This window comes from Larimichthys crocea, chromosome XIII (genome assembly GCF_000972845.2).
Source record: "Larimichthys crocea isolate SSNF chromosome XIII, L_crocea_2.0, whole genome shotgun sequence".
NCBI classification, from domain to species: domain Eukaryota; kingdom Metazoa; phylum Chordata; class Actinopteri; family Sciaenidae; genus Larimichthys; species Larimichthys crocea.
Genome location: NC_040023.1, coordinates 15270289 through 15285146, shown reverse-complemented (window position 1 = coordinate 15285146; position 14858 = coordinate 15270289). Strand labels below are relative to the sequence as shown.

The 14858-nt window shown below is 41.5% G+C and overlaps 3 protein-coding genes across 5 annotated transcripts in view; 2 read left to right on the top strand and 1 right to left on the bottom strand.

Annotated features, from left to right (window-relative positions):
• Positions 1 to 233: 233 nt before the first annotated feature.
• On the bottom strand, positions 234 to 1971 carry ndufa3 (NADH:ubiquinone oxidoreductase subunit A3). The gene is made up of 4 exons (XM_019261335.2): positions 1868 to 1971; positions 1555 to 1629; positions 555 to 632; positions 234 to 429 (listed from the first exon to the last, which is right to left on the bottom strand). Exons 1-4 carry the CDS (start codon positions 1908 to 1910, stop codon positions 338 to 340), a joined length of 288 nt encoding a protein of 95 aa, XP_019116880.1. The 5' UTR covers positions 1911 to 1971; the 3' UTR covers positions 234 to 337.
• Positions 1972 to 2040: 69 nt separating this feature from the next.
• tfpt (TCF3 (E2A) fusion partner) lies at positions 2041 to 6017 on the top strand. Its single transcript, XM_019261333.2, has 7 exons — positions 2041 to 2176; positions 2996 to 3097; positions 3661 to 3783; positions 4047 to 4117; positions 4209 to 4278; positions 4880 to 5038; positions 5190 to 6017. The coding sequence occupies exons 2-7, from the start codon at positions 2996 to 2998 to the stop codon at positions 5262 to 5264; spliced, it is 600 nt and encodes a 199-aa protein (XP_019116878.2). The 5' UTR covers positions 2041 to 2176; the 3' UTR covers positions 5265 to 6017.
• A 1698-nt stretch (positions 6018 to 7715) lies between these two features.
• cnot3a (CCR4-NOT transcription complex, subunit 3a) overlaps positions 7716 to 14858 on the top strand; it is a 9515-nt gene continuing 2372 nt past the window's right edge. The window contains exons 1-15 of one of the 3 annotated variants that reach the window (XM_010754500.3): positions 7716 to 7872; positions 8471 to 8541; positions 8983 to 9050; positions 9147 to 9221; positions 9308 to 9397; positions 9498 to 9626; positions 9813 to 9908; positions 10777 to 10996; positions 11091 to 11224; positions 11450 to 11506; positions 11787 to 12720; positions 12830 to 12935; positions 13034 to 13175; positions 13493 to 13592; positions 14116 to 14314. In XM_010754500.3, coding sequence (XP_010752802.1) covers positions 8517 to 8541; positions 8983 to 9050; positions 9147 to 9221; positions 9308 to 9397; positions 9498 to 9626; positions 9813 to 9908; positions 10777 to 10996; positions 11091 to 11224; positions 11450 to 11506; positions 11787 to 12720; positions 12830 to 12935; positions 13034 to 13175; positions 13493 to 13592; positions 14116 to 14314 — 2375 coding nt within the window. In that variant the 5' untranslated portion in view covers positions 7716 to 7872; positions 8471 to 8516. Of the gene's footprint in view, positions 7873 to 8470; positions 8542 to 8982; positions 9051 to 9146; positions 9222 to 9307; positions 9398 to 9497; positions 9627 to 9812; positions 9909 to 10776; positions 10997 to 11090; positions 11225 to 11449; positions 11507 to 11786; positions 12721 to 12829; positions 12936 to 13033; positions 13176 to 13492; positions 13602 to 14115; positions 14315 to 14858 lie in introns of all 3 variants that reach the window. The other 2 variants (XM_010754499.3, XM_010754501.3) reach the window with 2 other exon arrangements.

Below are 14858 nucleotides of genomic sequence, written 5' to 3'. Positions count from 1 at the left end.
TGATTAGACACTGATGAAAACAGAGTTGTGCATATTATATTCAATTTCCGCCATATCCTGTAAACAAAGGAATAAATCTTACACACTGGACCTTTAAGATTTTTGCTTCATGTTAAAATTTTAACAGCTTTTCAATGTTGGGAAAATTAGCAAATCACAAAACACGAGACTAATGTAATGCTTTCAATACAAATGTATTCAATGTGTCCAAAGTAAACAGCGTGGCACAAACATAGAATTAAATAGACAATCTTTATTGTGGGACAAGTGGAGCAGATTTGTATGGACACGTATGAACAAGAGGAACAGCACAAGCGTTGATTGAGAGAATGTGAAGTTATAGGTTTTTAAGCCATTCCAAGTTGTTTCCTTTGGGGTCACGTGGATGGGAGGGAACATCAGGCATGTTTCCATCATCTCGCACAGGGACTGCATGGTGAAAGTAAGAAAGGAAAGCTTAATATTTGATCAAAGCTAAGTGTTAAAATACTCAAAGCTTTCATTGACACTCAAACATAACCTGCTCTAAAATGATGAAAACCAACTGTGTTTACCTGGGTAGTTGTATGGCACAGCTGAATTGATCATTCCTGAATACTTTGTTAGGGGGCTAATGAATGGAAGAGCAATACCTGAGGAAATAAAAGCTTGATTAGCTTCAGACAGAGAGACACCTTATTCCCATTCTGATGCAGCACAGTGATAGTTTTAATATGGCGCGTACACACTTGCATAAAGCCTTGACGTACCCTGGTGCTGACTGACAAAAAAAAAAGCATTGAAAAAGTAAAAAGGTTTTGAGGCAGTGTTTGTGTCATTGTGGTCTTAAACCACAGGACCTATGACACTCTGAATATGTTAAGACATGTAAGGCATTCACTTTTAAAGGAGCTTCTTCTTTTATCTAACCAGGTCATGTTCCCCTTAATTTGTTGATTGTAAAATAACACATGTCCTCAGGTGGATTTGATCTCATGCTGTGGCTAAAGTTAACTAAAAATTCATTCACAAGATGAGAACTGGCAAACCACATTATCTAGAAATGAGATTTTTGTCACATATGTTATTACATTACTGTCAGAATTTACAACACCTGCACCACCTGATCATGTTGTAGTCTCCTGTCTCATTGCAATTTTCTATTTCTATTTTATTTCATTTATACCTTGCAGTTATTATTTATATCGTGGTCACTTACTTTTGTAATATTATCTCTATTATGGTCACTTTACATTACAATACTCTTTTTATATATCATGCCACTTTTATCCTCAGTCTGTTTTGAAGGCTGATTTGTTGATCTGTTTATTGTGTTTTTTGCCTTTTCTACTTTTTCTACTTCTGTAGTGTATGCTACACTTTCCTCTGCTGCTGTAACAAGTACATTTCTCCGTGGTGGGATGAATAAAGTATATTTAATGTAATGTAATGACTCTGAGCTGAAGGGGTAAAGCAGCTACGTGTCAGTGTCATGTTATTGTACCAGTATTATTTAAGCTGCTCTCTTTCTGTCACACACATTTCTGCGCTGTCTGCAGCAGGCTGGTTACTGACCTAACAGTCCAATCCCACAGGACACCATGATAACAGGCTCCTTGTTCCAGGCATTCCTCAGGAAAGCTGCGATCCCTGCAGACACACAAAGAGGTTAAAACCCTGCACCGCGGACAGGTCAGCTAACGTTAGCAACACATCCAAGGTCATGTTTTTCGCTTCATCTCCGGTGAACGTAAACGTGTCAAAGTGACTCTGTGCTCTAGTTACTGTTGTTTTGAATGTCTAAAGTATTCATTAATGTCGTGCTGAGGTCTCATTTAAGCTCATTTAACTGGGTAGATGCACAAAAGATGACTAAATAGCCACATACCCGCCATGTTGTCTTCTGTAGTTTCAACCTCGCGGGTGATCATGGGAAATGTATGCACTACAACGTGACGTGTAATCCACGCGCCCGGTCGCGTATAAACACTGGTTTAAGTGGCGGACGTGAGAGAGGAATCAGCTTTTCTTCGCTTTAGGTTTGATTTAAATGAAGTGTGATGTTCATAAACGCTGTGCTGTAACGTGGCCGTGTAACCCGTGGACTAATACGCAGTCTGTAGAGTAAAGTGGGTTTCTTAAACAGTTTATTAAACCGCAGGACGCGCACAGCTGCTGCTGACATCACTGTGTAAATGTAAGTGCTGGGTACAATGACAGTATTAGGATAATGTGTTGGACCTTTTTAACCTGTATACATCATATTATCATTGTTAAATGTGTGTTTAAGGCGGTATATCTAGTATGTTGTGTATAATATTAATAATTCAGTATTTATTAGAGCACTTTTCACTGTTTTTCATTGTTTTTATGCATTTTTATAAACATCTATTGGTCTATTGGGACAAAACCTAAATAACACTAATAACAGCTAAATACATAGATTCTAACTGTAATGATAATAATACATGATGAGGCAGCACAGTGGTGTGTGGTTAGATGACTTGAAGATTTGCTGCTACAACAAAGTACTCCTGCTTCAGACAGAGCTCCTTCCCTTCAAAGAAAATGTCTTTGGTGTAGAGAACCCTGGAGATGTTCTCAGCCAGGTTTTCTGAATATAGCCACTAACATTAAAGTCTTTGAGGTTGAAGTCACAGTGAAGCCTTAGCAGACCACAGTCGCATGCTGTTGACGATGTTGTTTCTGCCAGACACGCCTGTGTGTCGAACTATTTCACTCTTTTGTGTATCAAAGTCTTTGGGAATAGCTCATCCTGTGCATGTTTTATTTAAAGTGGAGTCTGTCATTAAATGTCATTCAGTCAATTAATTCTATTAACTCTATAAAAATTGGCCAAATGACACTCTGTAACAACAGTCATTCATTCAGTCGACTTCCATAAAGACTAAATGTTTGTGACAGTGGCATGTCAGTCTTCGAATATAGTGATACCACCTTATTTTATATATATTAAAAAAAAAGGTAAGAGCACGGAATCGTCTCTCTGTTCCAGATGATGGAGGATTTCTCTGGTTTGGCTCTCCCTCCTCTGTTTGGAGGACACATCCTGGAGGCAGAGCTGGAGCCTGGTGGTGTGGAGCTGGGACCAGGAGAGGTAAAGTTCATGACCATGGTAATGGTAGTAGTAATGTTCATGTCAGTCAGTGGGAACGCCAAGCCACAAAGTGCCACAATATCATGAGAAGTATTGCACATTGATGTCTATGTACTTCCAAAGTCACTAATATTACTAGTTATTACTACTAATATTAGTAGTCTGATCAGCCCTGTCTTTAAAGAAAGATGATACAGTCAGACCTTTAAACAAGCACCTCACTTAAATGTGCCATGAATGTGATTTATACATGCCAAAATCATATTTTGCAGTTGACAGACATTTCTAATTCTATAGTCCAAAATATTTGATGCTTTTGAGTGGGTGGAGCAAGGGTGCTGCTGTTTTAATACCATGGAAAGGTATTTTACATGTCAAGAACATAACACTTTTATAATGTATTATACAGCCGTTATCTGAATCTTTCCTGTGCACTTATATTGCTACTTTATTAAGAAACACAAGTACACATTGTAATAGATCCAGCTGTTCCATTTGAGACATACCACAGAAAACACACAGGCAGCCAAACACAAGGCAGAAACAAGAGTTGTTTTGTCCAGGTGGAGCTGGGCCCGGGAGGCAATGAGCTGCTTGAGAGTACAGCACAAGAGGATGAAGAGAGAAGAGCTCTTGATAAGAGGAAATATCTGGCTCTGAGCAGGAGGTGTAAAGAAATTGAACAGGTGTGTGTATGCTTGTATATGCATGTATATACATGTGTTATTTTACACATGAAATATGAATATGGGTTATATTTGGGTTTATTGTCATTTAAATCCTGAATTCTCACAGCAATATTTTCTGATTATTCTGTTGCTTTTCTTTGCTGTTTTAAGTGACATGTCTAGAAAGAAATCACTAAAATCCCAATTCAACAATCAGATATTGGTCTTTACCTCAAAGTGAGACAGTGTATCTGTAATCACTTCCAAATGTTTTTTTTCAGGTAAATCAGAAGATTCTTGGTCGCCTCCACCAAGTACAAAGAATCACACGGCGCTTGAAGAAAGAGAGGCGGTACAGTGACTCTATTTTTTTATTTTTTTATTACATTTTCTGACACGTTTCCCACCTGATGGCCCATCTGAAGATTATGTTAATCTTACAGGTTTCTCATGAAGACTTTAGACGCTCATGGGGATGACTACAGAAACGCCCAGCTCACTATATTTCTAGAGGTGAGAATTAGATTATTTATTTATTTATTTTATTTTTTATGTATTATTTATGCATATTATATTCCATTCCTGCCAATAGACCCCCCTAAATCTGACATACTGGACCTTTTTGTAATATGTCAGACCAAAATTAAGCAAAAGTTGTGTTTTCTTTCTGCCCCAACTGCTGGTCAATGACTTGACCAACCTGAAGTATAGGTTAATTGAACTAAATCACTAAATCCAGGCCTGATAAAATATATTAATTTGCTTTACTGTTGCCTTTTGAAGCATAGCATTTGATGAATTCATCTTTTATTGGGCCCTGGAATAAACTTTAGGCCCCTGTTGACTTGAAAATGAAGCATGTGAGCACAATATAAACTAAAATAATAATTAAGAAATAAGAAATAATTGATACAGGACCCTTCAACAAAATAAAAAATTTGAGTTCAGATGTTCCAAACCGAATACACACATAGTTAATCCGGGTCTTTTGGTCTTCTAAGGATCCCAGGACCGTCACCTGGCCTGATTTGTTCAATGTGCCATAATAAATTAATGTGCTCAAGTTCATTTAATGTCTTTTACATTTTAAATGTTTCACCTATTCTTGTTTCAGGACGAGTCTGGAGCTCATTTAGATCCTGCTGCTGGAGTGGAGGACGACCGGCTTAACGGTGTGTCTGGTTCCACGTCGTCTGCAGCGTTGCATCACGCTGCTGGACCGAAGAAGAGGAGGCACCGAATTCCACGACAAGAAAAAGATAAAGACCAACAGGTAGGTGAAGAACTGCTGTTATCTGTTCACATATATTAGATACATCGTCAGTGTGTGGTTTTAAGTGCAGATAGATCTCCTTAATGTCAGCGTTCAGACATCTGACAGTGTTGAATAATTGATTTTTTTGTTGACTGACTTCTTTTCCCAGACTGAACCAGACATTTCAGGGCTGGCAGAGACAAAGTTTGGAGAAATGCCCAGCCCAACCTCTCTGTCTCACTGATCATTGCACTGACCTGGATAAAATGATGATGATGATGACGATGATGATGATGAAGGAGCACCCATATACTAAAAGTGTTCAGTAGATACGCTGCCTCTGTTAGCCAGGTTTTGAACTGTTTTACTTGAACATTGTGAACAGATTGAATTTATGTGAGCGTCAAATGAAATGTTATTCACCTGGTACCATACATACATTTTTTTTTTTTTTTTTTTTCTTACGTTATTTTTTTTGTCATATTTTGTACTTAGAGTTGAAGACAACACATAATTATGACCTGTGGCAAACTGTCATGGACAACCTTGTTTGGTAATTATCTGACAACCCAGATATAATTATCATAGAGCAGCAAACGTGTTATTAAAGGTCCAGTGTGTAGGATTTGGTGCCATCTAGTGGTGAAATTGCAGATTGCAGCCAACTGAATACCCCTCACCTCAAACAAGCATGAAGGAGCAACTACAGAGGCAGTGAAACTCGCAAAAAACGTAAAGTACCTATCTAGTGCCAGTGTGTGTTTGGACTCTTTGGAAGAGGACCCGCTCCCTCTGTAGATATAAAAGTCTCATTTTAAGGTAATAAAAACATAACGATTGTTATTTTCAGGTGATTATGAAATGATAAAAACATGTTACACACTGGACCTTTAATGGATTTTAATATACATTCCTGGATACTGTCAATGATTTCATGGTTTGTGATTTTATACCAGAAGCAGACTCATGATTAGCATTAAAGTATTACAGACTGCTATTTATGACATGTTTATTTTTTATTTTAAAGTTTTAAAACTTGTTCACAACTGCATCATAAGTGGTTACCACTGTCGCCTCAGGTTCCTGGTTTGAACTTCGACTCTTTCTGTGTGGAGTTTGCATGTTCTCACCAGGTACACCGATTTCCTCCCACAGTCCAAAGATGTCCACTAAATAGGTTAATTTGTGATTCAAAACTTCCCTTAGCTGTGATTGTGAATGTGAATGATTGTTTGTCTCTATCTGCCCTGTGATGAACTGGCAACTTGTCCAGAGTGTACCCCATTTCTTGCCCTAAGTCAGCTGGGATAGGCTCCAGCCCCATCATGTCCCTGATGAGGGAAAAGCGGTTACAGAATATAGACGTATGGATGGACATTTGCATCATCAATTTAAACTTGAACCAAATGTCAAAGTTTAAATGAGTTTATTATCCATCCATTATCTGTTTTCCTCATTAGGGTCATGCGTGGCTGGAGCCTATCCCAACTAACTTAGGGCAAGAGACGCACAGAGACAAAAATCCATCCATGCTCACATACACACCTACGGGCGAGTCACCAATTTCTGTTTCAGGTAGCTAACTAATTTATTTACTTTGACAAAATTAAATAAAACTAACTAAAGGTCATGATTCATGTCAGTCTTACACGGATGATGCAGCTTCCTTAGTTTTGATGGGAGATTTCTTCAGTTTGAAAGTGTGGAAATCTTCCCACACAAACAGGTTAGGGGTTAATAAAGATAAAATAAGTATAAATGTTTCATAAATATCTGTTTTAGATGTTGTTTTTGTTTTTTTTATGTCCAGCATAACTCATCATGGGTGTCATCCTCAACAGCACACTCTCTTTTCAGTCTCACATCAACAACATCATCCGGTCCGCCTATTTCCACCTATGCAACATCAACCGCCTCCGTCCCTCCCTATGCAACATCAACCGCCTCCGTCCCTCCCTTACACCTCATACCACGCCATCCTGGTTCATAGCCTCATCACCTCTCACCTGGACTACTGCAACTCCCTCCTCCTTGGCCTCACCCACAAATCCCTCCATAAGCTCCAACTGGTCCAGAATTCAGCTGCCCACATCATCACCATAACCCCTTCCATCCCACCACATCACTCCTGTCCTGCAACAGCTCCACTGGCTCTCCCGGGCAAATCAAGCATAAACTACAAAATCCTTCTGCTCACATTCAAAACCATTCATAACCTCGCACCACCATATCTCTTGGATCTTCTCCATGTTGCTGCTCTCCCTCGCTCCCTCAGATCTTCCTCCTCCATTCACCTGACTGTCCCCTTCGCTCATCTTAGAGCTTTCAGACACTCTGCTCCCCAGCTCTGGATCAACTCACTGTCACAATTCAAGTCTGCACTTAAAACCCACCTGTTTAAAATAGCCTTTTCCATCTGATTCAATTGCATTGTCCTATTTTAGCCTGTTTTTAATGTTGCATTCTTGTAATTTGAAATACTTTAATGTTTTTGTTTTGTTTGTTTTCTATTTTTTATTTTTTTATTGTAAGGTGTCCTTGTGTGAGAGAAAGGCGCCTATGAAATAAAATGTATTATTATTATCATCAGACTGGAACAACCAATGGCTGGACTCCATTCAAGCGGATGTCTCTCGGTGACGGACGTGAGTCTTGTCCAATCAGATCTCGTAGATCAGATTTAGGGCGGGGCCTAAACGCGGAGGTGGGATTTTTTTTAGCTACCGTCCATCTTCAGCTACAGTACAGTGAGCGAGCTTGTCGAAAAGAAAACACAATTTTGGAAGTAAAGAAGACTTTCTGGAATTTAGTTTTGGCTGATGAAAAAAGAAAAACGAAAGCCCATACCTTAGGTAAATGTCGCAATCAACTATAAGTCTAGATGTTGGGGTTGACCCAGTTTCCCTTTTTCCTAAATTTGGCTAGCAGGCTAGGCTAAGCTGCTAGCTCGCATTTTATGCATCAGCTAGCCAGGCAGTTAGCGACATTAGCTCGCAGGTTAACGAGATATTGTGCATTTCACCACATTAAGAGCTACACTGGACCCCTAGATAACGATGCATGACTGTGACATATATCCATCAGCACGCTCCGTGCTGGTTTGTTTTGAAGCGGGCCAGTTAGTTTAACCGAGCTAGTGTTTAACGTTAGCACGCTAGGTGGCTAATTTTTTTTTTTGTGTGTGTGTGTGTGTGTGTGTGTGTGTGTGTAGCCAGACAACCATGTCAGTTATATTGCTCACATACAAGATAATTGTCGCTCGTGGAAATATAACGACAGACAAAGCCACAGTGGAGAAGTTGTGTTTTTGAAATGAGTGCAGAGAGAGAGGAGGTAACATCACAAGTGGAGTTAACGTCAGTAACACTCTTCAGGAAAGCGACGTGCTGCTGCTGCTGAGGGAGGTCTGTGTTGATGTACTGACACGCTCGTTTTGTTCCCTGTGCATAGCTGACTGTGTGACAGACGGAATGTGGACATTGTCGTAGTCAGAGCCATGGCTGACAAGAGAAAACTTCAAGGTAAGACTGCAGCTGCAGCTGCTGCACACAGGTCCACACATTACATTAGATTAGATTATACTTTATTCATCCCACCACCACAGGGGAATGCACTTGTTACAGCAGCAGAGGAAAGTGTAGCATACACTACTAAAATGTAGAAAAAAACACAATAAACAGACAGAAATATCTATAACCTTCAATAAACACAAAAAACAATCAACCTTCAAAACAGACAAGTATGAGAATAAAAGTGGCATGATATATAAAGAGTATTGAAATGTAAAGTGACCAGAAGAAGAAAGATGACACAAATAATAATATTATTGCAAGAGTAGTGACCATAATATTACAAAAGTCACACTGTCCATCCAGCCTGACATCTTATGCATAACTTTTTTTCTCTCTGGTGTTTTGCACGGTGATGTTGGATCACAACCGTTTTATTATTATCTCCCACAGGTGAGATCGATAGATGTTTGAAAAAAGTAGCAGAAGGTGTAGAACAGTTTGAAGACATTTGGCAAAAGGTAAGCGATCTTTGCCTTCCTGCATCTGTGTGATTAATACAAATAAAAAAAATAGATGCTGTAAAGTGTCTCACCTGCTTGTTTTATATTTTTTAGCTTCACAATGCAGCCAATGCAAACCAGAAGGAAAAATATGAGGCTGACCTCAAGAAAGAGATTAAAAAACTACAGGTAAGACAAGTTGACGAAGACGCACTTCCTCATCTGTGCCCTTGATCAGTTTGAAATTAATAATGTGTTTTAATATGTTTCACCAGCGATTGAGAGACCAGATAAAAACATGGGTGGCCTCGAACGAGATCAAAGACAAAAGGCAGCTAGTCGAGAACCGCAAACTTATAGAGACGGTATGTTTCTCCATCGTTTCCTAATTTTGGTTATTATTGTGTCATAAACTCACCGAATCACCAGAAATAGTCCAACTTAAACAAGTTTTTCTTCCCTTAGCAAATGGAGCGGTTCAAGGTGGTGGAACGGGAAACAAAAACAAAAGCATACTCAAAAGAAGGCTTGGGGCTCGCTCAGAAAGTGGATCCAGCTCAGAGGGAAAAGGAGGAAACGGGACAGTGGCTAACAGTAATACACCCGCTATTATCAATACATGTTGTGCAGCTTTGTTACCTGAATTTTCCCCCGGTCATTTTTGTTTTAAGTCGTAAAACTATGAAAACAAATATGAAGGAATTTGTTTTAAAAAAGAAAATAATATGTTTTGATCAAATCCATTAACACTCTTCTTTTTTCTGACCTCTTCCCCCACAGAACACGATAGACACTCTAAATATGCAGGTGGATCAGTTTGAAAGCGAGGTGGAGTCTCTTTCAGTCCAGACGAGAAAGAAGAAGGGTGACAAAGAGGTACGTTCTCCGCTCTCAGTGTTTGTAAGGATATTTACATAAGATAAGACTTTATTGATCCCACACTGCGGACATTCACTTGTTACAGCAGCTCACAATAGACAAGGTGGATAAGAAAAACACTCAATAGGGGCGCCCTGGTAGCTTAAATGGTAGAGCGTGCGCCACAAGTCCTCCGCATGTTGTTCCCCCTCTCGCTACTTTGCTTTCTGTCTTCAGCCTTCCGCTCTCACAAGTTGAAAGCCGTCCAACAAGTCTGAAGTTTTCATTCAGCCACGTCTCTGTGATGCTACACTCGCCATACTCTCATACTCGCCTAGTAAACTCTGTTAGCTCCTCCGTCTTATTGACGAGAGATCATACATTGCCCGTGGTTACAGCATGGTCTGTACCGTCTTTTCCACACCTGGTGTGTAGATTCAGTTCTGCATCCCTGTCGTCTTCTCCTCACTTCAGCGGTGATCAACGGTGTTTTTACACAGAGTATGCTAGTGCTGCACAATGCTAACAGCTGTTCTCGAGTGTGTTTTTTTTTTTTTTTTTTTTATTGGNNNNTTTTTTTTTTTTTTTTTTTTTAATGGGTCACCTGATGTATTATGAATTCATCCATATAGCAGAAAAAGGCAAAAAATGTAATCTTCATAGTTCCACGTCCACGTTTACAGACATAACAGATGGAGGTTGGTATCAGAACAAAAACACAAAGTGTTCACAGCAACACTGTAACTGGCTGACACCATTTATTTATGCATATTTACACACTCCTGTATAAATATATACTCCTGTTTATATGCAGTGTAATGTATTGTACAAGTCTGGCTGTAATGTTTGTCATAAACTACATGCCTCCCTTCTTCCTGTCACATAGAAGCAAGATCGTATTGAAGAGCTCAAGCGGTTGATCGAGAGGCATAGATTCCACATTCGCATGTTGGAGACCATTTTACGAATGCTGGACAACGACTCGATAGCGGTGGATTCAATCCAGAAGATCAAAGACGATGTTGAATATTACATCGATTCCTCCCAAGACCCGGACTTTGAGGAGAACGAGTTCCTGTATGACGACTTAGACCTGGAAGACATCCGTGAGTTGCGGAGTGTTAGGGTGATGTTTTTTTATTGTTTGTGTTTTACAATGCCAGCATCATGTCGTCTCTTTCCTGTCCCTCTCTCTTGCAGCTGCAGCGTTAGTTGCAACTTCCCCATCAGGTCAGGGTAATGTGGAAGATGAGATGTATCTCCACTCCAGCAGCACTCCCACTTCCACCACCTCCTCTTCACCCATCCCTCCATCCCCGGCCACTTGCACTGCTGTAAGTTCTCGTCTTCGTATCATTAAAACTTGGGTCAATGTGTTAGATGGATGTTTGGTTTAAAAAAAAAAAAGTACATTCTGACATAAATTTGCACATTTCCTCGCTTTAAGTTTGAACTGAGTTAACCCTTCTGCAAGACCCATTGTGTTATAATCCGCTGACACGTTTGCTGAATCAACATTTCAAAAGTGGATTGTCATATCAAGGTATCTCCTCCTATAGGAGAACTCAGAGGACGATAAGAAAAGGGGACGGTCGACAGACAGTGAAGTTAGTCAGGTGAGAGGCTCTCATCTGTGCTGTGCCAGTAGATGAACAGTTTAGTGCAGCGCTCTTCATCCTTGGTCCTGGAGACTCACGGTGCCTCTGGCACTGAAAAGGAACGCGCTCTTTCTCTGTGGGACCATGGTTGGAGACGTCTGATTTAGTTTGTACCATCTCCTGCATATATGGGCCTCAATAGCTCACTAAACTTTGCTCCTCATACACTTTGTACAGCTGTGGTTGCCCTCGGGACCATTTTGTCTGAAATGTTTTTTTTTCTGGTGCTTCTTTTTAGTCACCTGTGAAGAACGGCACACCATCCTTGCTATCATCCTTCTCTTCCTCCACCACCTCTGGGTCCTCCTCGTCGTCCTCCCTAGTGTCCATGGCGAGTGTAGTCGGAGGCATTTCCGCGGTGCCCACGAGCAGCAGTCTTATAGGGAGCTTCAGCAGTGCGGTGCAGCAACATCAGCATCAACCTGTGCAACAGCAACAGCAGCAACAACCTCAGCCACCAAACCAACCGCAGCAGCAACAGCAGCAGCCACCTCAGACAAAACCTTCTGTCCCCTCAAACAACACCCCCAGCCCGCCCAGCAATCCTCTTCTCCCAGCATCAACTGCCCCCTCTCTCCCGACACCCAGCACACCTATTTCAGTTCCCAACTCTCAGTCTCAGCCCACATCTGGGCCCAGCCCGGCATCGAGTTTGGGACTCGGACTGGGGCTGGGATTGAGCAAAGTTGGCCTGACGGGGACCAGCAGTGCCAACCCAATGGCTGGTTTAGGCCTGGGCGGCCACCCCACTCCGTTAAACACAATCGCAGGGCTCATTTCAGGCTCGACACCTGCCCCTTACGCTCAGGCAGCGGCATCAGGAGGCTTGGGTCTGAGCAGCACCACCCAGTCCAGCATTTCAGTGGAGAGCAGCACTTCCATCCCCACCTCTTGCTCCAGTGGAGTTACCACCAACGGGGCGGGGACAGGCCTAGGCTTGCTAGGCTCCAGCCCGGCCCACAGCTCTTTGAGTGGGAGTATTTTGAGTTTGGTTCCTGGGCAAAATGTTGCCCCAGGTGCCTCTCAGTTACCCCCGAGTTCTGTCAGCTCTACCCCCGGAGTAGTTGGCATGATGGGAGGAAATGGTGGGAACATCGGTGTGGTTGGGGGGGTAGGGGTGAACGCTGCTCCTGCTAGACCACCCAGTGGACTGAAGCAAAATGGAAGCACAAGTACGTCAACAGGTCACGCTTGGCCTTGTGCGACTCTTGTTTGTTTAAGTTGACATTGTCTTGCCATTATCGTGTTTTGTCTTCTAACGTTTTCCTCGCCTGCATGCAGGTTACAGTGCTATAGTGGCAGAGAGCTCCACAGAATCAGCTCTAAGCACACCGAGCCAGTCACAAAGCAGCCAACCCTCATCTCTCAGTTCTTCAACCAGTCAGCCGTGAGTTATTCGAACAGTCGCTCGATCTGAATCCACACTTCTTTTTATTCTTTCTGTGATAACATGTTAACTTGTGTCTCTTTGTTGTTCCCACTCAGGATGGACAATGGTCCCAGTTTAATCAGCTCCATCACTCTGCCTCCCAGCTCTCCGTCCCCCTCGTTCTCAGACAGCACACCAGGAGGAGGGAGTCTTCTCAACGGGCCTCATTCCTACACACAGGCCTCTGAGAGCCTCAAGGTGAGGGGCGTTTTGACATACAGTACATGTCTTATCTGCTGCGTCTGGATTATTTTCAAAAATGTAGGTATTTTTGTTTGATACACGGATGTTGGAGAACGTTGATGGGCTCTGCTTTAAATAACACTGGTAAAATGTAGACTATAGGGTAGTCATAATATAGGGTCTAATACAGGTGATTGTTGATGTTTCTTTTAGGCAGGTTGACTTTATTATAATAATAAGAGTAGTTTTTCATATTGCCCTTTCACTTGTAAACACCTATAGCTGCAGGTTTTCCTCGTTCTCATGTTGTCTCTCTGTCATTCCCACCTTAGGCTCCTGAGCCTCTCAGTTCTTTGAAGGCGATGGCTGAGAGAGCAGCGATGGGATCAGGCCTGGATGGGGAGATTCCCAACCTGCACCTAACAGACAGAGGTCGGAACGGTCAGACATTTTCTCTCATAAGTTTACACTGTAGACTGCACTTAATGAAGAGGAGGTCACTTACAATAAACTAGTTCTTAGAATAAATAGGTTATTCACTTTTTTACAAAAGCATGCACATCCAAATCCGATAAAGCCAGATGCTGGAAGGAAGTGTAAAAGCATAAGAGGTCCACACATGTGGCCCAAACCCTTCTACAAACATGAAATCGATGAAGAGAGGAGACCTGACATGTCAAATGGTTAACCATGGGTCTTCATCATTGGGTTTTTTGTGTGATTAGACAGACTTAAGTGAGCATATTTAATTCCTTTTATGTTCAGGTAACTTGTGATCAACAACATCAAATAAAATATCCAAAGCATGTGACAAATATTTGTGTATTTATAGAGCATTGGTGAAAAGCAAAGTGCTCCATGAAGTCGAAGCTTATTAAAAGAAAAGCGAGCGAGAAGTTTCTGTACAGTATTTATGTCATCGACTAACTCCTTCACCTTTTTGTTCCTGCCGTAGATATCTTCTCAACCTCATCTGCAGCGCCCGGCACTCCTGCCGTCCCCCAGCCGTCCGTGTCGGAAGTCAGCATCCCCCCCTCGCTCGGGGTCTGTCCACTTGGTCCAACACCTCTCCCCAAAGACCAGCTCTACCAGCAGGCCATGCAGGAGTCCGCGTGGACTCACATGCCACACCCCTCCGACTCCGAGAGGATCAGGTAAGGGCACCGTGTTTCTTTCACAACCAGCGATGATGCTTCCTTCATGTTTCTTACAGTGCTTTAAATCTGCTTTACATGAATTACACATTCATGAATGATTTCATGGGTTAACAATATATTTTTTACTGTATGTTAAAGTATCTTCTGGATAACTACACGAGCTGCACATCTGTTAGAAACTACTTAATGAATGAAAGTCTGTAATTTAGTGTTTGAAGTATTGCCTGTGCAGCCCAAGCTGGATGCAGCTTATTTTTTGTTGTCAAAAAAAAAGGAATCTCATAAATGAGCCACATCAGTGCACTGGGCAACACGTTCCTGTATTACAATCAACACAGTCCTGCGGCCATCCCAAACAAATACAATGAACTCTAATGTTAAAATGCTAGTGATAAAAACTCTTGTGCAGCGGTTCGTTATTTATTCTTAGTTAGAAATGAAAGTGTATATATATGATACTCATTTTTAAAGTTTGGTCTTCACTGAGAACAGATGACGGATGATGGTTTTGATCTTTTTGTGGGAACAAAATTATAGATCA

What these genes read in the sequence shown, in the direction of transcription:
- ndufa3 (XM_019261335.2), bottom strand. Translation starts at nt 1,910, where the DNA reads ATGATCACCCGCGAGGTTGAAACTACAGAAGACAACATGGCGG. An exon ending in TACAGAAGACAACATGGCGG is followed by an intron (nt 1,630 to 1,867) that starts GTATGTGGCTAT and finishes GTGTGTCTGCAG; the next exon opens with GGATCGCAGCTTTCCTGAGG. An exon ending in CTGTGGGATTGGACTGTTAG is followed by an intron (nt 633 to 1,554) that starts GTCAGTAACCAG and finishes TTATTTCCTCAG; the next exon opens with GTATTGCTCTTCCATTCATT.
- tfpt (XM_019261333.2), top strand. Translation starts at nt 2,996, where the DNA reads ATGATGGAGGATTTCTCTGGTTTGGCTCTCCCTCCTCTGTTTGGAGGA. An exon ending in GGTGTAAAGAAATTGAACAG is followed by an intron (nt 3,784 to 4,046) that starts GTGTGTGTATGC and finishes GTTTTTTTTCAG; the next exon opens with GTAAATCAGAAGATTCTTGG. An exon ending in CGCTTGAAGAAAGAGAGGCG is followed by an intron (nt 4,118 to 4,208) that starts GTACAGTGACTC and finishes TTAATCTTACAG; the next exon opens with GTTTCTCATGAAGACTTTAG.